Consider the following 25,302-nt stretch of genomic DNA (forward strand, 5'->3'; position numbering starts at 1 on the left):
CTTTTTCAAATCCTTCCTTTACATCTAGATTTCTTCTGCAGATCATTTTAATGATCATTCTATGAGAACTATTTTGCTTTAAGTCTGAAGAGTCAGCCAGCATATCCTTTATTTCCTAACTGCAGTCTTGTTTAAGTGGATCGCAAACTTCTTGAATCAGATCCCTTCTAAGTATCGGAACATTAATGGCCATGCTGTCAGCAATACACAATAAGTAATCAAATATCTTCGTAAATACATGTTGTAGGGCTCAGCATACCAGGATTAAAGTCCAAGAAGATTTGTGAAGTAGCTTAATGATTTACGCACACCTTTGAATATGCTATTTTAAAAATCTCCACTTTGATTAGAAACAGTGGCCTCCATTTTTTGTGTTTCTAAATTCCTGAGGACAGTTTAGGTATTTTTAGATGTTTAGTGTGTGATACTTTCCTGTCACCAAAATGTAGTATTTAGAGACAGTTGTAAAGAAAGCATGCATCCTCTCACAGCTGGTTGACATATTGTATTCTTTTGCCCATTCCTGAGCATCCTGTAGGTTGTCCAACTCACCACCTTGTTTGCCAGAGGCCTTGACACACCAGTTGGCTCACATGGTCAGAATAAACTTCTTACAGGCTATTAAAAGGCCCTCACTAGAGTCTACAACCCTGACTCTGGGCCCTTTCAATTCAGCCCTTCCTTCAGATTGCTAAATAAGCCCTGAATTCTCCTAAGGTTTATACTGTGGATGGGGAACCAGGGCCAACCAATACTATAGGTTCCAGCCCAGGGACTGTATGCAGCAACCACATGCAGTTTATGCCAATCCATCATTGCTGTGTCCTGGGCTTCTTCCTACAAGGCTCTTTTTTCTCCAGCTCTGTATCATGGCCAATGTCTTCAGGTTCTTTCTCTTCCACCCCTGTTATCTGTGTTCTGCCCATCATGAACTCTATCTAGTTGCCAAGCTCCTTTGGCAAGAGAGGAGAACCCACCACTCCGCTTCTCTGGTCCCAACCAGGAACTGGACTTCCTAGACTAGGCAGCTCCTTTTATGTAGGCCAAAAGACCCTGACTACTTGTTCTAGCTCCTCTGACCCTTGGAGAACCAAATCTCTGTGGTTTCCAAAATGGCTGCTCCAGAAAGCCTGCTCTAGGCAAGTTTGGAGGACTTATTTCACTGCTTCTAGGGATGGCATACAGTAGGTACGCAAAGCCCTGGCAGGAAGCCACAAAGCCCAAATACACCCCATCATACAAGTACTTAAAATATACCGCTATACATGCAGGCAGAGGAAAGGAGTCACATTTAAGGCTGGGCCATTCTATGCAATGGGACTTCCACTGCCCTAAAAATGACAGCTACTTATTCTAACAGCTCACTGGGACAGCACATCAATTAGGACTTTTTAATGAAAAGAACAAACACAGCTTAAAGAGATACAATCATCAAAACCTGAGGGCGGGTATGGCATTTAAACTTGAAGAAGTGTTTGCTTGTTTGTTTTATTCTGCTGCATTTAAAGAGTCAAGTGTAATTCTCAGTACTTATCAGAGAGTTTTCAACTGCTGACATACCAGGCAAGTTCACTGATTTTTTATACACTCCTCCTATAATAAACAGGCATTGAGGGGTGTGGAAATGGGGGAAAGGGAGGGAGAATCTTAGAATAATTTTGTACTATTATGACAGCAACAGAGTTAAAAGTTCTGCTATAGAAGGGCTTCAAGGATAACTATGAAAGTGGCTTTACAATGAGAGAGAAATGCTGACAGATGTTAAGAATAATACTTTGACCATATTTATTCATTTTAATTAACTAATATTTGATTTTCTACCTAAAATACCTATTACCTTTGATCAGGCAATGTTAACTGAACTCAAGATCATTGTATGGTTAATTACTTTTAGTACTGAACATTACTTTTAAATTGCAGTAGTACCACCTCAGACATACTTGCACTTCACAGTTGCAGTTTCTCTGTGATAGCACTTAAAATAATTTTAAAAAAATCAATTAAAACTACATTTCTCAAGTACACTGATAAAGAATAAAGAAAGAATAAAGAAAATCATCTATGTTCATAAAAATATTTTCGAATAAATGTTACAAATTAAGTGGTACAGATGTATAATTTGATCAGGCATGAAAAAGAAGACTACAATGTTCCTTGCAGAAAAAATATCATAATACCATAAAGTTTCATTAATAAGTGCTTTGAAGTATTTTAAATCCAAGTTTTAAAGAAAAAAATAGTGGAATCCTTCACACAAAGAAGGATGAGATGAAATATTTCATCTTCCTTATTTTATTTCCAAAGCCAGGTGAATGGGATGGGGAGGAGACTTGGGTTAACTAACCCACTCAGCTGAGCTGGAATGGGAGGAATTACCTTACTGCACTAGGGACAGAGCACACTCACCACATAAGAATATAAAAACAGCCATACTGGGTCAGATGAGTGGACCAATTGGTTTAGACCCTGACTTACACAGAGGTTGCATTCTTGCACATGCCCGCAGAAGTCAAATTTCACATACCAGGGGGAATCTAGGAAACTCACCAGTGCAGCACTGTGTGCGTGTGTGTGTGCATTTATACAGAGAGAGAGACAGACAGAGAGAAAGAGAGTGTCCTATAACAAAGAATTTTGGAATTAAGCAGGCAATCCAGGTCTCCACCCATGAAGCAGGGGTCTTATGAGCCAGACTCTTGTACTTTTGAGGTCTTCCCCTCCAGGTAGGTTCCCCATCAATGGACAGAACTCCAAGGCTGTCTTTCTTTAGCTGTCAATAGGGGAGTCTATGTTCACCCTTCCACCAGGCTCCCATCAAACATCCATTGCTAGGTAGATCAGGTGCTATGTGGCTGCCTATCTGGATCATTTGGTATTAGTCCCCTATGTTCCCAAGGGGTAAAGTAAACATTTAAACATGAAAATAAACAATCTAAACTTCAAAGTCCTGTTAATGTTCACTTGGTCAGATGCTAAAGCCATGGTCCATGCAGCAAGAGTTCATTCTCAGGACCTCAGAGCGTTGTTGGTCAGCTCATCTCCACTGTCTGCTTGCAAGTGAGCTACTCTGTTCCCCTTTTAAGCTCTTCCTCTAGCCTAACAAAACAAAAAGCAGTCAAGTAGCTCCTTAAAGACTAGCAAAATAATTTATTAGGTGAGCTTTCGTGGGACAGACCCACTTCTCCAGACCATAGCCATAGTAGAACAGTCTCAATATTTAAGGCACAGAGAACCAAAAACAGTAATCGAGGACAAATCAGAAAAAAATGATCAAGGTGAGCAAATCAGAGAGTGGAAGGGTGTGTGTTTGGGGGGGTCAAGAATTAGATTAAGCTAAGTATGCAGATGAGCCCCTACAGTGACTCAGAAAATTCCCATCCCGGTTCAAATCACGTGTTAATGTGCCGATTTTGAATATAAAAGACAGCTCGGCTGTTTCCCTTTGAATAGCGGTGTGAATTTTTTTTTCAGTAACACGCATACTCTTAAATCATTAACAGAATGGCCTATTCCATTAAAATGTTGACTAACTGGTTTGTAGATCTGGAGTGTTTTGATGTCTTTTGTGCCCATTAACCCTTTGTCTAAGGGAGTTAGAAGTCTGTCCAATATACAAAGCATCTGGGCATTGTTGGCACAGGATGGCATATGTGATGTTAGTAGAGGAGCATGAGAAAGTGCCCGTGATTCTGTGAATGACCTGGTCAGGTCCAGTGATGGTATTTCCAGAGAAGATATGTGGACAAAGCTGGCAGTGGGCTTTGTTGGAAGGAAAGGTTCCAGGACTGGTATTCCTGGGGTATAGACTGTGGCTGTTCATGACGATCCTCATAAGGTTGGGAGGTTATCTGTAGGAGAGAACAGGCATGTCGCCTAGGGGCTTCTGGAGTGTTGCATCCTGATTAAGGATAGGTTGTAGGTCTTTAATAATTTGTTGCCGTGGTTTGAGTTGGGGGCTGTAGGTGATGACCAGTGGTGTTCTGTTCTTGGCTTTTTTGGGCTGATCTTGGAGTAGCTGGTCTCTGGGTATTCGTCTGGCCCTGTCAATTTGTTTTTTTCACTTCCCCTGGTGGGTAATTCAGGTTAATGAATATTTGGTAAAGATCTTGTAGTTTTTGCTCTCTGTCAGTTGGATCAGAGCAAATGTGATTGTATCTAAGAGCTTGACTGTAAACAATGGATCTAGTTGTGTGTGCAGGATGGAAGCTAGAAAAGTGTAGGTAAGTATACTGATCAGTGGGTTTTCGGTACAGTGTGCTACTGATCAGACCATTCTTGATTAGTACTGTAGTGTCCAGGAAGTGTAGCTCTTGCGCGGAGTAATTGAGGCATGAATTGATGGTGGGGTGTAGATTGTTAAAGTCTCTGTGGAATTCTTCTAGAGTCTCTATACCACGGGTCCAAATCATAAAGATGTCATCAATGTATCTTAAGTAGAGGAAGGGTAATAGGGGGACGAGAGCTGAGGAATCGTTGTTCCAGGTCAGCCTTAAATATATTAGCATATTGTGGGGCCATGCAGGTGCCCATAGCAGTTCCACTAATCTGGAGCCTGTGCATGAACTGCAGGTGGGAGCTATTGGAGTCCTCAGCAGCTCCAGAGTTCCTTTCTGTCTCGTGTGTGATTTGTTCTTGCTGGCATGAGCCAGAAGCAGACAACTTCCCCTCTTGAGCAAGGCAGGAATGAAAAGAGAAGGCATGCATAGAAGGTGTTTGGCTTCTCTACACTGCTCCTGGGACAGTGCATTACAACACCACCTCATCTGCAAGATTTGTGGCAAAACCAACCTTAGTTTTTATAATTTCCAATTTGTAACCATCAGTGCTAGAGTGGGCACACTGTGAGATGGAAATAGCCACTTTTACAGGCATATTTTGCAAGCAGTGTTACGGTAATCTAGAACTTTATTTGTTTCTCCCCAAATAATCACTGCTTTCAGTAAACATATCAAAAGAAAGGAATTCAGGGTTGGTGGTGGTGTTCATGAATCACGGTGGATGATGATTCTGGGCCTGAGAAACAAGCACTGACTATTGAGATCACATCATCATGAAAGTATGGGATGATGAGCAATAGCTACAGAACTTTTGGATCTGCAAGGCCATACTCCAAGACATGTTTGCTGAACTTGTCCCGGCTCTCCAGCACAGGAATATCTGAGTGAAAGCTGCACCGATAGCTGATAATCTGAGTGACAATTGCACTGTGGAAAACTTGCAATGCCAGACTGACCCTTATCAGTCGGGAATCAGGCTGGAATCAGGAAATCCCCTACAGGGGGCCCTTGTCATACAACTAACTGTGCAGCACCATTAATCTCACCTCCTGCTATGCAGGACTGTGATTCTTGGCAGTGTACAGGACATCATGGGTGGTTGTGCAGCAGTGAGGTTGCCCAACTGTGGTAAGACAATAAATGGCATGCAAATCCTTATTCTGGTAGAAGACCTCCTTGCCACAGAATACATTAATGGAAAAGATTACTTTTTTTATGTTATGTAAACACTGGGGGATCACCACAGCTGCTTTAAAAACATGAGTATGAGGTGATCAGGGAAGGTGCATTACATGCACATCTTTAAGAACACAGGATTGTTCAAAAAGACACAAGCAGGGGATTTCTTTCCTGACTGGAAGATTATTCTTGGGGTTAAAATGCCTATGGTGATCCTGGGCAATGCAGTTCTCGCAGTTCTTGTTCTCATGGCTCACCAGCTACCTTAAAATACCAAGGAGCCCCTCAACTCCAGCCTCTGCTGATGCAGAATGACTTCTGAATGTGTCATTGGCAATCTGAATGATTGCTAGCATTGTTTCCTTACAAGATTAGACCTTAATGAGAAAAATATTGCAATAGTTATAGCTGCCTCCTGTGTTTTGCATAATAGCTAGGAAACGCAGGGGGGAATTTCTTCTCCAGGGTGTAGAGCAAAGATTGAGTGGCTGTCTGCTGAATCAGAAAAGAGAGATAGCTACATGAAGAGCTCAACACAGACCTACATGGCTCAGGGAGGGTCTAAAAGGCAGTTTTGAATGGTGATCAACAGTAGTGTGTTTTGCTGTAGTGTGCGCTACCTGGCCTTGTTTTTTGCAATTCAGTTTGAATCTTATGACTGCTGTGTGCTTAGGAATCAAACATGATACAAAACAGAATTTTACTGAGTAACACAAACCAGGAATTTTTAAAACTTATTCAAAACTTAACAAGGGAATACTTCAATGCTTTCTTGACTTAAGATGTTTTTGAATCAGGGCCTAATTGGGAGGAAACAAGAATTTTGCACTCAAGGAAATCTCAATTATTAAACTGAATTGTGTGATTGAAGATGCAATATATTTCTTAAATTAGGGAATTCAAGTTCATTAGGAATTAGATTTACTTGAATTTTGAATACCTGTAGCCTTCCTACACAGTCTAGCCCAGTCTGTTTTTTGGGTGTAAAATTCATGCGAGTATATTAGGCATTTTATTTTTGGATTCCATAAAAAAGATAAACATTAATTTTTTTTAAAAAATGAGTTTTTCAACGTGATTTTGCTTTTTTCAAAACTATATCACTAATATGTTTTCAAAAAACATAACACAAATTTCAGAGTTTTCACAAATGTTATGAATTTAAAATCAAAATAAGAAAACATTAAAGACATACTATATTCCATGATGATATTCCAACAGCCACTCCAAGACATACAGCTATAAATGAGAAGCCGCTAATTTAAAGTTTCTCCTTTCTCTTCTGCTTTGCCTGTAGATTTAAACAGTTTAAGTTTTCATCTCTCTCTCGCTCTCGCTCTCTCTCTGACAATGCAGTGTTAAACTAGAATTTCCCTGAGGCAGACATATGCAAATCTCAAACGAGGTCATGGTACAGAGATCATAGATTAAAGGTCTTTAAAGCCCCAACTTTCTAATTTTACGTAAAACAAAAATGTCTGGAAAATGCACTCTTTTCTTGCACTTCTCCCTAGCAACCAACCTTACTGCACTACTCCCTTTGCGTCAGACTACTTATTCCTCATGCTGACTTGCCTATATCGGTGGTTCTCAACCACGGGTTTATGTATGTCGGGGGCATTCAGAGCTCTTTCAGAACACGTTAACTCAGTGTTTCTCAGCCTCTTTATGAATAAAAAAAAACTGGACTTATTCTATGTTCATTTTTCTTATTTATCCTTTTTGTACAATCATAAGTAGAATGCCAAGTTTAATGTCTATAGGCAATATCTTCCAATCAACCAGTTATGATTACGTTGTTTACACAAATGCGTTGCAATGACAGAAGACATTTTGTGTGTACTGGGGGTACTTATGATTTTTTAAGTGGCACTTTATATACAAAAACGGCTGAGAAACACTTGCCTATAATATGCCATACATTTTATTCTTTGTTCTAAAAACATATGTATTTAAATTCTGATCTCATTTACATTGCTATAACCATCTCCAAAACCCTGCTCTCATTTACTATGGTATAAATCCAGAAGAACTCCACTGAAATGATCAGTGTAAATGTTAACCAATTTTAACTCACCATAACTATGTTCATTATGAACAGGAAACGATCTTACCACTAACTGATGCAGCTGTGCCACCAAAAGCTTGAGTGTAAATATGGTTATAAAAAGTCCTTCTGCTAGAATAGTTTATTTCATTTGGAGAACTGGTAGTAGCAATACAGGCAATGTGTTCAAGGCAGGATAAGCTATGTTTCCAATAGTAGGATGTGCTGGTATAGTTATACTGCCAAACATAAAAACATAACTTAAGGCCATACTGGGTCAGAACAAAGGTCCATTTAGCCCAGTATCCTGTCTTCTGACAGTGACCATGCCAGATTCACCAGAGGGAGTGAATAGAGCAGGTACTCACTAAATGATCCATTCTGCACTGCCCATTCCCAGATTCGGGCAAACAGAATTGAGGGACACCATCCCTACCCATCCTGGCTAATAGCCACTGATGGACCCATCCTCCAGGAATATATCTTGTTCTTTTTGAACCCTGTTATAGGTATGGTTTTCACAACATCCTCTGACAAAGAATTACACAAGTTGCCTGTGTTGTGTGAAGAAATAATTCCTTTTGCTTGTTTTAAACATGCTGTCTATTAATTTGAGTGACCTCTGATTCTTGTGTTATGAGTAAACAGAACCTTGTTTTCTACTTTTTCCACATCCATCACGATTTTACTGACCTCAATCATATCCCTCCTCAGTCATTTTTTTTCCAAGATGAAAAAGTCCTAGTCTTTTTATTCTCCCCACATGCAGAAACCTTTTCCTAGTGTACCTTTGCATTAAGATAGACAAATTGAAGATTAACAAACTATGGGAGGATAAGTGTCTTAAAACTATAAAGACCAAAAGTGGATGTACAGAAATGTGAAGTCAGTAGCTACGTCTACACGTGTATGCTACATCGAAATAGCTTATTTCGATGAATAGCGTCTACACGTCCTCCAGGGCTGGTGCCGTCGACGTCCAACGTCAACATTGGGCAGCACCACATCGAAGTAGGCGCTGCAGGGGAGCGTCTACATGCCAAAGCGGCACACATCGAAATAAGGGTGCCAGGAACAGCTGCAGACAGGGTCACAGGGTGGACTAGCACTTCCAGGGCAACAGCTAGCTGCTCCCTTAAAGGGCCCCTCCCAGACACACTCAGCCTGCACAGCACGCAGTCTGCAGAGCCACAGGCATGCACACCCGTCGAAGCAGTATGGACTCCCAGCAGCAGCAGCAGCTGCCAGAGGTCCACACACCAGCCCCTGCAGGAGCAGTGCTTGCCCTGCTCAATGCTATGCAAGAGGCAGCTGACCACCTTTTATTCACAGAAGAGGAGCTGCCCCCAGGAAAGGAGGAAGCAGCCCCAGACCCTGCTGTCCTCTGCCCCTCACCCCCGGCCGCACACACCGCCAGCTGTGGAGCTACCCCACGAGCACCGACTGGTGGGAGCGGCTGGTGCTTGGCAAGTGGGACAACGAGCGCTGGCTCCAGAACTTTCGCATGAGCCGGCAGACATTCCTGGAGCTCTGCCAGTGGCTCACCCCCGCACTGAGGCACCAGGCCACGTTCATGCGGCGTGCCCTCAGCGTCGAGAAACGGGTCGGCATCGCTGTCTGGAAGCTGGCCACTCCAGACAGCTACTGATCCGTGGGGCAGCAGTTTGGCGTGGGCAAGGCCACCGTCAGGGCTGTCCTCATGGAGGTAAGAGGACCCATGGGCGGGGAAGACCTGGAGGGGGAGGGCCAGACACACCCTGCACACCCCTCACTGATGCTCTCCCATGTCTTTCCCCTGCAGGTCGTCCGCGCCATCAATGCCCTGCTCCTCCACAGGCTCGTGCGGCTTGGGGACCCGGATGTCGCCATCGCGGGGTTTTCCAGCCTGGGCTTCTCAAATTGCTTTGGGGCTCTGGATGGGTAACAATCTGACAAACTATGTCTGATACTAAGATAATGATTTGTAATGTCTATAAATAGGTAGTGCAAAATTCTAAAGTAAATGAGAAAGTGCTGTTATTGTTGCTATAGGTTCTGCAGACAGAACTATTTGGTATGTATAGCACACATGTTCTGAGATAGATGCTGATCGGAGATACACTGAGGAAAATGAAGTTTTACGGAATATGGCCATCATCCATTTTTCTTAACCATACATACACAATTTTAAGAGGTTTAAGTTCAAAGAGGTTTGTTTCACATTGCCTTGCATATACTGTAGTGATGTAACTGATTCATGCTAATAATAATTAAGAAAGGAATGTCTACAATCTGTCCTCCCTTTGCATACTAAGAACATTATTTTTTCAGTCAACGTTTCAAAGATTTGTGTGGACAATATATATTTTCAAGTCATCAATATATTATTCAGAGACATAAAAGTTGGTGAAGTTACAATGTTCAACTCCTAAGCAAAAGTCAAACATGGGCACGGTCTGAAAATAACCTTTTCTGTGTACCATCTGCCTCTTCAAAATGCATGAATGAAGTTCCTTTGTGAATTTAAATAAGTACATTTTGCAGCTATTTCTGAACACAACTAAAAGTGGAAATACATTTCCCAGAAAAAGAAATCCATAGAGAGTGAATTATCTAATCCTTTTACAAGATGGAGAATTAAGCCTTCCTAATAGCTATCTTTTATCTGCTGCTGGGTTCCCAAACCATTATCTCAGAAGAAAAAAATTGCAGCCTTTGTCAGTCTTTTCAGCTTTAGCTCTCCTCTTTCCCCTGTGATTTTTTTTAAAGAACTTGCAAAAGGATTACTGGGCAGTGGGGTTTTTTTTGTTTGTTTTGTTTTTAAAAAAAAAGCTGCATTAAACTGTTATCCAGCTATTCAGATTCTAGCAGACCAACCTCTCCAAGCTTGGGAGCTCTGTGCCTTTTGCACAAGATGGCTTGCATCCAGCAGAGACACTGAGGTTGCTGATATTCATCACTCGAGTGCTTTAATGCAACACCAAGCTGACAGAGGCCACTGACACTGGCATGAAGAATTAGTTTGCCAGACACACTACTAGGGCTCAACCTTTTAAATAGGAAATGTGTTTGTGATTTTGGGAAGAAAGAGGCGTGTTTCTTTGAATTTTCCATCTGAAAAAGAGGTAAAGCACTCGCTTCATTTTAAATAAGTCAACCAGTTAAGTAGGGCAGAATTCAAACAAAGAGGAAACAGCCTGTAAATTTTAAATATGCTTAACAATTGTTTCAAATTTTGCAAACTGGAACAGGTATATTTTTAAAGTAGCAGCAAATAATTAGCCTTTTCTTGTGTGCTTGGGTAAATGTGTTTTTAACTTTATATTTAAAAGTTTTCTAACTTTCCTCTCAGTTTTATTTTTTTCCCGATCCAAGGAAACCATGTTAGAAATATTGTTCAGCTGTGGCTATGAGAAGATATTGTAATGAAATATTTATTCATGTAATAGAATGTTGTAACATTGCTTGAGAAAAGAAAGCTGGGAACGAATCTGCAGTCATTAAAGTTACGGTAGAGTTACCCCAAAGGCAAATTTTATGGGTTAAGTGCCATATTTCCAAAAATAACCACCAAGGATGACAAAGTGCATGTTTACACACGATGCAGTTGCATGCACAATCAAGTAATTGTACAGCCTACTTGTTCTTCACATAAAACCTATCTGCACAAGCATATTTAACAAACGCAACTTCAACATATTTTTGTAGATTCCAGACTAGCTGTCCTAATTATACAGTGAGAATTTTATATCATTTGTATAACCATATTTAGTAGCTTATTTTTACAACGTAAGATGCTGAATTTACAACATGCACATATAGACTTTTCATTTTTTAAATGGTAACCTTAGCTTTTTCTTTTACTCAAAACAACCATTATATATCACATACTTAGTTTCTGATGAAATAATATAGTTGTAAAACACACACAGTGGGGTAAAGTCTGAAAATGTGCAGGACAAGGATATGAAGACCCACATGGGATCCCTCTTCCCTTCTACAGAGATCTATGCTTCAGCTGTAAACAGAATTTTCTTGCGAGCATATAGAATTCCTGATAACACATCATTTCATGGAACTTCTCAGTGGTTTGAAACTGTTGCTGCTAGACATATCCAGTGGGAAATTCTGCAAAAGATTAGGGAAAAATCTATGCCTCCTGAGAGTCTGGCTGTATCACTGACATAAATCTGTTCTTATACTGTTCTTTCCCATGATATGGCTAGCATTCTGAAAATAGAGACTAAGGTCATTCTTTTTAAAGGGAAATTCACAGGGAACTTTCCATGAAATTACTTGAAGCACGGGATTCAAAGTGATTGTGGTATTTGATGCATTTCTCAAGTCACTCAAAATAACTTTGAAATACCCTTTGATTTCCAGAACACAGGATCCTGAAGGGCATTAAGTGAGAGTGAGAAAGGGTGCAGTGCTGACAGGAAGAAACAAAAGACCAACACTTTGATACTTTGGGAAATGAATCAACTAATTTTTCAGAATTAATTTATATTTGTTATTTGTGATGATGAGTGCTAGGATTAGTCAAACCTTTGTTTGACTATTCAGGGTTACCATATTTGAAACTTCAAAAAAGAGGGCACCTCCTGAGTGGAAGTGTATCTGTATCAGTCTCTACCAACTCGTGTTGTATTAATGTACTATATTAAACACAACATGAGTAGGTAGAGACTGATACAGATATACGCGCTCTCAGGGGGTGTCCTCTTTTATGGAAGTTCAAATATGGTAACTCTACTCAGTGTGTTTCTCTTCTCTTGAGGGAACTGAAATAACATTTCACAGAAACAAATAATATAATTGATAGGGCAGCAAATGTGGCACCAAAATGGTGTAATAATTCAGAGAGGGAAAAGAAAATATGGAGTGTTTCCTCTAAGGCACATACAATGTCAGTGAATCTAAGAAAGACACAATGATATTATTTTGGGTACTCATGACTAGAGGTTGGGAAACTGGGTCAGAACAAAGAACTAATATGAACCACAGCCCAGACTGAACTGAACAGAGCTGATGAACACTTTTTGACTGAGAATCCTTCCTGTGAAAACACAAGGCTTTTCCTCAATTGGCTTTTTATGAGAAATTGTTATTTTGGGTGAAATTTTTCAACAATGAATTTGGAAACAACATTAAAATTTCAGTTAATTTTCCAGTAAATATTTTCATTTCATTGCAGTTTAAAAAAAAATCAAAATTTTAAAATGTGTTCCTTGTTAACATTGAATGCAATATAATTAGGTTTCGGTTCCTCTCTGTTCTTTCACGTTCAAGTTTTGGAAAGTTTGAGAGTGACAAAATGAAAAATGGTAAACAAATTTTGCTACTTTATGTCATTATCAAAGTTGGAGAAAACTTTGAAAAAGTCACAGGTTGCAGAAGTACAGAGTTTCATGAGTTCTTTAGTCATTCTGTGAAGTTGCAGATGTTTTGACAAGTTACATAGGGGTAAAAAGCAAAATGAAAAGAAGAGGGGAAAAAAGACAGTTACCTGTTCTGTAACTGGTGTTATTCAAGATGCATTGCTCATGTCCATTCCAAGTTGCTGGAAGCTTTTTGCCCTAGCCAGTAGCCATAGGGTCAGTGCGGCGCCCCCTGGAGTGGTGTTTGTATGGTGACCAATATATGAACCACGCGACCCACCCCCCACTCAATTCCTTCTTGCCAGCTTCTCCAACAGTGGGGAAGGTGGGAGGATTTTGGAATGGACATGAGTAACACATCTTGAAGAACACCAGTTATGGAACAGGTACCTGTCTTTTCTTCTTCGAGTGATTGCTCATGTGCATTCCAACTTGGATGAACATAAGCCAATGCCTAGCTGGTGGGGTCAGAGTCCTGGGTGGAATGGAGCACAGTCCTGCCTACTACAGTGTCTTCTCTAGCATGCTGCATCAATGTATAATGGACTGTGAGCGTATTTATGGAGGACCAGGTGGCCGTACTACAGCTATCCTGTATAGGGACCCAGGCCAGATGTGCTGCTGAGGAAGCTTGAGGTCTCGGAATCTCTCAGCGGTGTTTTCTGAGAACAGGGATCACCCCTCGAAGCGAAGATCCTGGATAGTCTGTTGGACCTCATAGGGGAGCCCCGAGACTTGTAACCATACTTCCCTATGCATGGTTATCGCAGAGGCCATGACCCTACTGTCAGCATCTGCTGTGTCCAGAGCCACTTGCAGCAGTGCTCTGGATATGAGCTTATGCTGGTCCACCACCACATTAAAATCAGGTTTCCTCTCCAGTGGAACCAGCTCTGACAAACAGGATAAGGAAGTAGACATGTTGTACGCATATCTGCTAACCAGAGCCAGCCAGTTAGCAATCCTTAACTATAGGCCTCTCCCATTGAGTACACTTTTCTACCGTACAAATCCAGGTGTTTGGTCTCTCTGTTTTGCAGGGAAAGGGCCTTGAAACCCCTGTCTCTCCCTATGATTTGCTTCATCAACAACAAGTGAGTCAGGGGGAGGGTGGGCAAAGAGGTGCTCATTGCCCTGGGCTGGAAAAAGTATCGGTGCTCATTCCTTCTGGCTGTGGATAGGGCGGAGGCTGGAGTGTGCCACACTGTCTTCGCCATATTGGCAATTGTTTTAACAATGGGCAGTGCTACCCATGTGGGCCCCGATGCTGAGAGGATATCTGTCACCGGGTCCATTTCGTCCCTGACTTCCTCTGCTTGTATATCCAGGCCCTGGGCCACCTTGTGTAGCAACAGCTGGTATGCCCTACCATTCTCCATAACTGATGATGCTGAAGATCTGGCTAAGGCCTCATCTGGGGAGGACAACACCCCCACTCCTTCCAGGCCCACCAGCAAAAGGCATTCTATTTCCTTTGTTTGAGTCCCCGGCACCAGGGTCTGTGGTGCCATGCTTGGAGCCTGGGGTAGAGTGTCTGAATAAAATGTGGGCTACATTATGGGCACTTCAGGGTAGTTCAGCACCTGAAATGGCACCGGGCCTCCCGGCACTGCTACCAATGGTTCTGTGGGTCCTGGTGCCTATAAGGGTGGTGCCCAAAGGTGAGTTGGTGCCATCTGTGAAGGTGCCAACACCAGGCTCACTGAAGGGGCCTCCAGCATGGTCAGCCCTTGTGATCATTCCAGCAGAGGCGCCGCCAATAACACTGATGGTGCCACTCTCTCACCTGAGGAGTGCCGGGCACCCTAGTAGGGGGTCCCACGGCCTGCCCTTGCATTTCATGGTCTGCTCACAGGGTCCAAAAGGGCCACTGGGGTGTGCCTTGAGAGGAAACCTGCCAACCCTTGTCCGCAGAGTGATGACTCCGGTGCTGACATCCACAGCAGCGTGACGATCTCGTGCTCCCGCTCCTGACTGAGCTGGAGTACTAAGAGTAGGACTCTGATACCAACTCTGATGCTGATGACCAGGGTGGTGCCATGTGGCCTATGGTTTGTGCAGGCTCCTGTCTCCCTTGCGCCATGTGATAAGGTGTGCTGAACAAGGTCACTGTAGTAGATCTGCCTTATAGTCCAGAGGCTGGTCTGGTGCCAGGAACTGCGATGATGCCATAAAGGATGACTCCTGCCTGGTAGTCTGCATTGGTGCCAATGACTGGGATGGTCTCTCCAGTAGCAATGAGGACTCATGGTGCAGCGTCGGTCCCGGCTCCATGATTTGTAACAGGCCGTGCACCACACTGAATGCCTCCGGCATTGAAGGCAGCCTCGGAAAGTACGGGCTCCTGCCTTGCACTGGCATCGATGCCCGCACTTCATGACCCAACTCATAGTGCGATCTGGCAGACATCTGGGAGAGTTCTCAGTGCTCGGCCCTTTTGGGGGACCAGCCCCGTTCCTGCCTTTTTTAATTGCAAGGCACTGGGGACTGACTTCTGTGCCATCTGTCGTGTATAAACCATCTACACAGGCATTATCACCCCCGTGAGTCAGGGACAGCATGATTTTGGCGTGAAGGGGCTGTATGATAAAAATCCCCACAGACACATGAAGCTTTAAATTGTCACTGCTTGCCCATTGGCAGCACTGTAACTGTTCTTTTTGACCAGCAGCGCCCCCAGGAATTTGAATCTGCTCATAAATAATTCATAAGGACTTGCAGTGAGGTCACAGCTACCCGGAATCAAGTGTTGTGATTGGTCACTTTTTGATCCCCCTTGGAATTCTCAATGCAGATGACTTATGCAGATTACCTCATGAATATTTATGAGGGATCTCTATATAAGCAGGGCACACAGACCATTCCAGATGGCCCTGGACGGGAAGGCGTGGCTCACAAGAGTGTCCGCCAAGTCCCTAGGCCAGCCCTTCGGGCTGAAGACTGAAGCAGAAGACCCAAGAGAGGTGCAAGACTGTCACCACCCAGAGGGGCGCAAGACTGTCACCAGCCTGCGTTCCTGTAGCAGCGGCTTCGGCAGCAAGATGGTGTCCCTGAGAGCGAGCTCGCCAGAGGTCGAACTGGCCTGCGTCCGCACAGGTACTGCGTCTCTGGTGTTGCGAACCCCAGGGCCCGCCACGAGTCCAGCAGCGCCCGCCTTCATCACCTGCGCAACCAGCAGCAGCCTACTCCCAGACATAACAAATCTCTACCAGACAAGTATCCTAACCTACCGGCAGGCCTGTGCTTTACGCAGGGCCTGCAGACACGGCGATACCTTTCCCGCCAGTAGCTTAAGGGACCCCTAGTAGGGGAGCAGGGCCGATCCCCCTGCTGAGTGCCTGTCTGGCAGGGCAGGCACAGCACCCCGAGGACCGACCCTAGGCCGGGTCTTGCTGGCCACTGGCTGAGTTCCAGTGCAAGAGACACTTACTAAGACTTCTTGTAGTTTGGAACTGTTACCACTTCAATTAATCTGTTTGTCATAGATAGTTGTTTTAAATGTTAGTTTTAATAGATAAGTTGTTTTATTAATAGGAACCTTAGTGATAGATAGGATTGTTAATTAAGTTAGTAATAGATAGGATTGTTACACCATTTTAGTAGTATATTATAGGTAATAATTTTTAGTCTATTAATAACCTAGTTAGGGGGAAAATGTTATTAGCTTGTTAAAATATTGGTACCAACAAAGAATACTTACCAGGGTGAAGGCGTGGCCTCCCCTCTTCTTGTCTTGTCTATTCGGCTTGATAGACAGGTGACAACCTCCATCGGCCTTTTAAAAAATCATTATTACTATTGGGATTGGAGTAGCAATCCAGTCCCCGGTAAGGGTAAAGAGAAGTAGCGCCCTCTCCCTTCTTTTATTTCAAAATATATACATACACACATACACGTTACTTTCCTTTGAACTGGCCCTGGGCCGAATTTACCTGAGACTAGGTCACAGTCTGGTATTAAAAATGGTCATCTTCCTGTTGATCCAAGTAAGTGTATACTGTTGTTGATCCAAGTAAGTGTATACTGATATTAGAATAGGACTGGCAGTAATACTTCCCGTTCCTTCCTAGTGTATTAATAAACCACATGTGTTTCACATATCTCTGTTGCCTGTCTCATTGCTCTCCTCGACCTCAGTCTTCCCAGGGAGTGCCAGAGTAGGTCCGCATCCTCTGGGGGCGCACCGCGACAAAGGCCGCAGGGGCGGGTTCCGGGACCTAAAAGGTGGTGAGGGTTTGTTTTGTGGCATCTTCCCACCACCTGTCGGGGGCCCAGCATTGCTGCAGACGCCATGGCATTGCTGGAGAGTCCGTGGGCACCATCTTGTAGCACTAGGTGCTGACCCTTGATCCCAATATCAGGAGCTTTCTGATGGCACCAACAGTGCCATACCACTCTGCACTGATGATGCATTGCTCTGAGCTCCCGCAGGGGAAATATCTGGGCAAAAGGCCGCTTCCATTAGTAAGACTTTTAAACATTGTGCTCTGTCCTTTAGAGTCCTAAGTTTTAAGGCCAGCTCACAGCCAACTTGGAATGCACATGAGCAATCGCTCGAAGAAGAACCTAGATAATATTCATTCTGGCCGTGTCTACACTAGCTAAAAACTTCAAAATTGCCATGCAAATGGCCATTTCGTAGTTTACTAATCAACCACTGAAATACATATTCAGCACCTCATTAGCATGCGGGTGGCCATGGCACTTCGAAATTGACGCAGCTCGCTGCCGCGTGGCTCATCCAGATGGGGCTCCTGTTTGAAAGGACCCCGGCTACTTCAAAGTCCCCTTATTCCTATGAGCAAACAGGAATAAGGGGACTTCAAAGTAGCCAGGGTCCTTTTGAAAAGGAGCCCCGTCTGGACGAGCCACGTCAATTTCAAAGTGTTGCAGCCGCCCACATGCTAATGAGGTGCTGAATATGTATTTCAGCGCTTCATTAGTAAACTTCAAAATGGCCATTTGCATGGCAATTTTGAAGAAGTTTTTGGCTGGGGTAGACGTAGCCTCTATTGTATTCAGCAGGAAAAAAGGGGAAAAAATCCTAAATACTGAAACTTCAAACAAACTTTCAAATTTAAAGAACTGAACTTGAAAGAAAATTTCAGCTGAAACGGTCTCAAAATTCAACCACGTTAAAATAAAAAAAATCCAAACAAGTAATGTTAAATTACAGTTGTTCATTTGAAATTCTTCCTCACAGAAGAAAGCAGAGTTGTTAAACTAGCAATAGAATTACAACATTAAAATAAATAAAATATGTATTCCTTTTTCTATAAAGGCACTTGTACTTCTCTGAAATCCAATGAAGAATTTCAGCAAGTTTCACATCTCTGGTTGGATGCCTGCTATCTCTAGATCTGTACAAAATCTCCATTGTAATGTTCTTAACCTTTCTAGGGATTTTATTATGTCAAGGGATGAATAAACTGAGAAGATTACAAAAAAGAAGCCTAGAGGAAAACAAAATGAAAATTCTGACGTCAGAATATATCATCTGCCATGCTCAGCATACTCCATTCCAAAAGGATAAACACAAGGTATTATTTAAAAATTGGGTTATGGCAAGGCAAGAAAGAACAGACAACCAGAAGTCTTGTTATTTGAAAAAGCAAGAATCACAGTTAACTTACACTCCTAGTAAGGGCTCTGCACACAGACAGTCATAACACAGATCTAGACTATGGGGAAAAGTCAATCTAAGCTATGCAAATTGAATTATGTTAGCAGGGTAACTTAACAAAGCTTAGATCTACATACTGCAGGTCCACACCATGCTGTGTTGATAGTAGAAACTCTTGCATCAACTCCCCTTTTTCCTTTCCATTCTGGTGCACTACCACAGTCATTGGGAGAGCGATTGTAGATTGTGATGGTAGGCTGATTGACACAATGTCGATGCTGGCCTTGGTATTTTGTCAATGCATGGGATATATGTTAATTTTCTTAAATTATGGAGAGAAATGGCTTCAGATTAGCAACCATGCATTTGTTTTTAATGTTAAGTAGTTGATATTGAGTTGGTTTGTGACCAGGAGGAAGGTGATATGGAAGGGCTGGAAGGGCTTATCTCCACCACCACCTACTAACATAATTCAAATTGCATACTTTAGATTGACTTTTCCCCATAGTCTAGATATGGGAGGAGCTGCATCATTATTCTTTGCACTAGACACTTGATCAGTTATAGATTCAAATATACAAGAAGGCTGTCTTCAGGTCCCCGATACTCTTGCTGCAGAAGTAGTGCCAAACTGTTCCTCTAAACTGTTGTAACCAGTCTCCAGCCTCTTAACTTGCTTTATGAAAGATTCCACTGCAGAGAATGAAACTAACACGCAAAGGGGGACCATTGATTCCCATCATCTGAATAGACAAATTAAAAGGAGAAGAGCCTTACCCAATGCTGTGAAAAGATCATATTTGAAAAGCACTCAAGGCCCAACAGTCATCTCCCCTCTGAGGACCTGCCCCACTCCCAACAGCCAAAGTGGTCCCCGAGAGAGAGGGATATGCCCTTCCTATCAGCCCCTCCATCTAGAAACGATGATACGAGCAGGCTAGCCACTCAAACATAAATAAGAAACGGCATTAATCAACAGTAGGCTGAAGTGAAATCTAAGCAAGGACTGGTGGCCATCTCATCTTTCCCCTAAACGACAGCAACAAGCAAAGGTGTAAGGATCAATCCCAAGGCACATCCAAGCTCTATTTGGCATGCCTGAGGACCAGCAAATTTGACTTTATAGTCCTCTTTCATGTTCTCTTCCAGTTTTTGAGTCAGCACTTGCAATAAATTAGACTCAAGGGAAAACTCACCAGGGGAATATTGAGCTAACCATTAATCCAGTTCTAAAGCCCATGCACACTATTAGAGAGCTACAAAGGAGCCCTAGAGTTGGCCAGGATTTTGGTCAATAATTCAACCCAATAAGCATGGGAAAGTCAGATTTGGTAGCCAAATAACAGCTGCATGGCTCCTAGACTCAAAAGAATGCCACAACCACTAAGTTGAGCAGGACATGAAACTATTTTTCATTCTTAAAATAATAAAGATATGTGAAAGATGATAAGAAATTACAGCAATTAATTTCAATGAAATCACAGATCCAAATGTATCAATTCAACCAATTGAAAAGGTAGATTTAACCTCACTTTACCTTAAAAATAGACACATATAAAATGTGTTGAATCTTTGCACAAGTTCCACATAGAAATATCAACATACAGAAAACTCAAACCATCCTAATTTACTTGTTACCTCCTTGTATCATGTGGATGAGAACTAAGTTGAGAAATTTAATTTACTTCTACATATTTGGTTGTTTGAAAGTACAGCACACAATATTACCATTTTTCCCTAAGACTTAGGAAGATGGACATCAGTACCCTATTTTAGGTCATTTCCTTTCACTAATTTCTGAAGGTAGACCACCTCCCCCAAAAAAGCAAAATTTCTGAAAATCAAACATTTTACAGTTCATGAGAGATGTATCGAAAATTCTGTCATGTAATTCTCACAGGTATCTCATCCTGGAAACAGTACTTATGATGTAGTAAAACAGGGGAGTCAATATGCCTGTGGGTATATTAGCAATATCAGTATGGGCTTGTCTACACTACCACCTTCCTTTGAAGGAAGGATGGTAATTAGGGTGTTGGGAGTTTACTAATGAAGTGCTGCTGTGCACAGGCAGCACTTCATTAGGCGAATTTCCCCCCGTAGCAACTCTGAAGTTTTAAAGTCCCCTTACTCCTCAGAAGGAGTACTCAAAAGGAGTAAGGGGACTTTGAAGTTGCCTGGCACTTCCAAGTACTGGCGGGTGCACCGCAGCTAGACGCGTGCTGGTACTCCAAAGTTTAAAACTTCAGAGTTGCTTCAGGGGGGAATTTGCTTAATGAAGTACTGCCTGTGTACGGCAGCACTTCATTAGTAAACTCCCAGCACCCTAATTACCATCCTTCTTTCGAAGGAAGATGATAGTGTGTACACAGCCTAAGTGTATTAGAAATATCAATAACCTGAGGATGTGTCTGATGAAGTGGGTCTTTGCCCACAAAAGCTTATGCTCCAAAATATCTGTTAATCTATAAGGTGCCACTGGACTTCTTGTTGTTTTTTAAGTAACCTGAAGAATATCTCTATGTAAAGTTGAAAGCTTGTCTATTTCGTCCATAAAATATATTGCTTCACTCACCATGTCTCCCTAATGCCCTGGGACCAAAATGGTTACAACACAAGAAACAATCCCTAAACAGGTGCTCTTTTAAAAAAATGGAAACATTAAAACAAAATGAAAAAGCCCTGAGAAACTAGTGTAGTACACACCAAAATTACTGATTTGACTTCTATATACAATGAGCTATACCCACGTAAAACAACACGACAGTACAGCTGGTGGCAAGGAGAGAAATTAAGCAAGCTTCTGTATTACTCTTGTTAATCTATACCACTTACCTAAGGGTGAGAAGACTAGTTTTGTGACTGTCTAACTTAAACATGCTAAATACTTCTCCCAAATGATCTTGTGTCTACACCATGACGATATCTAAAATTTAAGGATTTTCAACTATAGGTTGAATCTCTCTCGTCCAGCACCCTCTGGACCTAACCGCTGGCAGATGAGAGAATTTGCCAGACAACGGGAACTCAATATTTACTAGCACATTACCAACACTTCCACCACTTACTGGGCTTTTAGAAGACATTTAGGAGTAAATTACAGCTAAATAACCACACAGAATACAGAGCCAGGGCTGATGGCTACAAACAAATGTTAAGGGACCACAGGAGATTAGCCAAACCCCTGTAAGTGGTCATCCAACTAAAATCATGCAGATGCTGCCAGATGAAACCATTTTGGATCAGAGAGTTTCAACCTGCAATGTTTCATTTTTAATTGACTTGGCCTGAAGAATAGCACACTGTTGTATGCTCTCATACTGAATAAAAGATTTACTTCTACCTACCCCAAATAAGTCCAAATTGATTAATTCTGTCTAAGAAGTCTTAAGATGCAACTATAAGAAATCATGAACTGCACCTGTACAACTATATCTCCAATGACACAGGTGTTTTGAAATTCTGAACTGCTAAATCCCCTGATTTATCCTTTGAAAAGCTACCAACGCTCAGATAACTAAGGACATTCAGAAGGACTTAAAACAGTTTCAAGCTGTGATGTAAGGCTCACAACTATCTACACTCTGATGCACTGTTGATGTGAATGGTATCACACATTACACAAAACAACTGCCAAAAGAGGCTAAAGGATAGCTAAGAGCAATGTAACTTTTCTTTAGCAAAGACATTCTATGGCCCTTAAACAGGCATAGTAGTTATCTGAAAAGGCTGGAGAAAAGATCTACTTACTATTGTGACTGGCTATGGTTTTACCTGGCACACCTTGCGCAGATGTTCAGTGTGACCTTTGCCTGAGGTTCAGCAGGATGTGTATTTCGAGTTTGGTTAAATTTACTTCCAGAAGACATCACACTGGTTACTCCTTCCATTCTTAAATCATCAAGATCTTCTGTAACAACACAAAATGATTGGATGAACTAAATTTTGCTATAGAAAATTTTGCAGTATAAAGAGTATTTCCCTTGTAGAGTCAACGAGGAAATGTTAACATTTGGAAGAAAACAGGTAAAATTACTTGCACAAAAGATGAAATACTATTTACGTATCTGTATGCACATATGTACCTCTAGTATAGTATATCAGAAATTTGGATTAGAAAAAATATATATATGATCCAAAAGTGTTGCAAAATTTTTAAATTCTGTTTCACCAACACATTTGCCACAAGTTTGGAAATTTATCTGTGGAAAGTTGGTGACCAACTACTGAATTTAAATGTAGGATTCAATCCAAAGTGGACATTCTGAGAATATGTTGTGTCTTCTCTTGAGATGCTTGCTGTTGATTTGCATTTTCTTGTTACCTAACACAGCAAATGTAGTCTGAAAAATAAAATAAAATCATATAAAAATATGGCCTTTACCACTATGATATCCAAGTGGCTCAAAATCACTTTTATCATCAAAACAGCCTATGAGGCATGTGTCCCAATTTACAGTTGGACTAAATAAAACTTGTCCAAGCTCACACAGGAAGACTGCGGTTGAATGGAGAATGTAAACCAGATCTCCTGATGTACAGACTAATGCCCTACCCACTACACCATCTTTCAAATATATGTGATTAGTAATGCTAATATTATTAAACCGTGCTGAACAAATCCCATTACAAAACACTGTTTTCAGTTGCTTAAAACTTCACCAATTTTGGGCTGAAATTTCCCATTCCAAACGTGTGCCTCAGACTGAATTATCCTGGAAATTTTCAAAACACAAAAACAAAAAAAATATATTAAAAAAATTAGATGTGTAGCACCCTAATTTACAATAGATAATAATTTTTGCAGTAATTTTCTTACATTTATACCTGCCTTCTTACTTCCTCTTCATTCCATCTTTTCTTCCTCTTCATTCCATCTGACGAAGTGTGTTTTACCATGAAATTGTATCCCCTAATAAATGCATTAGTCCATAAGGTGCTACAGGACTCCTCTTATTTTTACAGATACAAATGAACACAGCTGCCCCCTGAGACTTTTCAGTTATCTTCAACTGCAGAGTAACCAAACATACTCCAGCCAAGGATTACAGGGCTCAGAAGGACTTTCCGGGCGTGTCTACACTACCACCTTCCTTCAAAGGAAGGATGGTAATTAGGGTAATGGGAGTTTACTAATGAAGTGCTGCTGTGCATAGGCAGCACTTCATTAAGCAAATTCCCCACCCCCACGACAACTTCAAAGTTTTAAACTCCTCAAAATTTTGAGGAGTAAGGGGACTGCGAAGTTGCCCCAGCACTTTGAAGTACCAGCGGGTGAGCCGGCATAAACTTTGAAATTGCCACGGGGGGAATTTGCTTAATGAAGTGCTGCCTATGCACGGTTGCACATCATTAGTAAACTCCCAACACCCTAATTACCATCCTTCTTTGAAGGAAGGTGGTAGTGTAGACAAGCCCTCCCTGTCATGGAGCCTCTGAGACAAGGTTAGGATGGACAACAGCAATGAGAACAGGGTGCCTGTCTCTCCTCTGTTCACTGAGGCTACGTCTACACGTGCACCCAACTTCGAAATAGCTTATTTCGATGTTGCGACATCGAAATAGGCTATTTCGATGAATAACGTCTACACGTCCTCCAGGGCTGGCAACGTCGATGTTCAACTTCGACGTTGCTCAGCCCAACATCGAAATAGGCACAGCGAGGGAACGTCTACACGGCAAAGTAGCACACATCGAAATAAGGGAGCCAGGCACAGCTGCAGACAGGGTCACGGGGCGGACTCAACAGCAAGTCGCTCCCTTAAAGGGCCCCTCCCAGACACACTTTCATTAAACAGTGCAAGATACACAGAGCCAACAACTAGTTGCAGACCCTGTATATGCAGCACGGACCCCCAGCTGCAGCAGCAGCAGCCAGAAGCCCTGGGCTAAGGGCTGCTGGCCACGGTGACCACAGAGCCCCGCAAGGGCTGGAGAGAGAGTATCTCTCAACCCCCCAGCTGATGGCCGCCATGGAGGACCCCGCTATTTCGATGTTGCGGGACGCGGATCGTCTACACGTCCCTACTTCGATGTTGAACGTCGAAGTAGGGCGCTATTCCCATCCGCTCATGGGGTTAGCGACTTCGACGTCTCGCCGCCTAACGTCGATTTCAACTTCGAAATAGCGCCCAACACGTGTAGACGTGACGGGCGCTATTTCGAAGTTACTGCCGCTACTTCGAAGTAGCGTGCACGTGTAGACGCAGCCTGAATGATCACTCCAGCTGTCTTCACTTCCCCCATCCACCAGGGATAAGCAGCAGTAAGGCAGAAAAAATGGGGAGGCAAAGAAGTAGATTGGGACTAGAAGCCTAGTGACAGTGGGACTATAAGAAGGGGTGGGAAGGGAAACTGTAATTGAGATGTGAAGGAGAGAGACAGAGCTGGGCGGAAGGCAGGCTTGGACTGGGTTGACAAGGAGAGTGGCTTTAAGAGGTATGCAGGGGAGACACTGGTAGCTGAGGAAGGAAAGTGGAGACAGGGAATCAGGTGGATTGGGCACTGATTGAGAGTGGCAGGGAAAGAGTGACAGACTAGGATACACTGTAAGGAAGAAGAGATGCAGTGGAAAGGAGGGACAGATTTGACAAGTGTAGTAGGGAGAACTAGGACGGGCTGGGCAAACAGACTGGAAGAAGGATTATAAAACAAAACACAACATGGATGCTCAAATGACCTTCTTGCAACAAAACATTGGGACAAATTTGGTCAAAAATTTCAGTGAAACATGCAGTCCTGTGAAACATTTTGATTTAATCAAATCACCATCTTCCAATGGGAGAAAATGTTCCAAAGAACAAATACAATAATAAG

General features: G+C 42.4%; 1 protein-coding gene across 2 annotated transcripts in view; it reads right to left on the reverse strand.

Annotated features, from left to right (window-relative positions):
- Positions 1-25,302, reverse strand: part of C2H8orf34 (chromosome 2 C8orf34 homolog) — a 253,423-nt gene that overhangs the window by 65,987 nt on the left and 162,134 nt on the right. For both annotated transcript variants that reach the window (XM_074985740.1, XM_074985739.1), the window contains exon 8: positions 22,261-22,396. In XM_074985740.1, coding sequence (XP_074841841.1) covers positions 22,261-22,396 — 136 coding nt within the window. The remainder of the gene's footprint in view (positions 1-22,260; positions 22,397-25,302) is intronic.

This window comes from Carettochelys insculpta, chromosome 2 (assembly GCF_033958435.1).
Source record: "Carettochelys insculpta isolate YL-2023 chromosome 2, ASM3395843v1, whole genome shotgun sequence".
Taxonomy (NCBI): Eukaryota; Metazoa; Chordata; order Testudines; family Carettochelyidae; genus Carettochelys; species Carettochelys insculpta.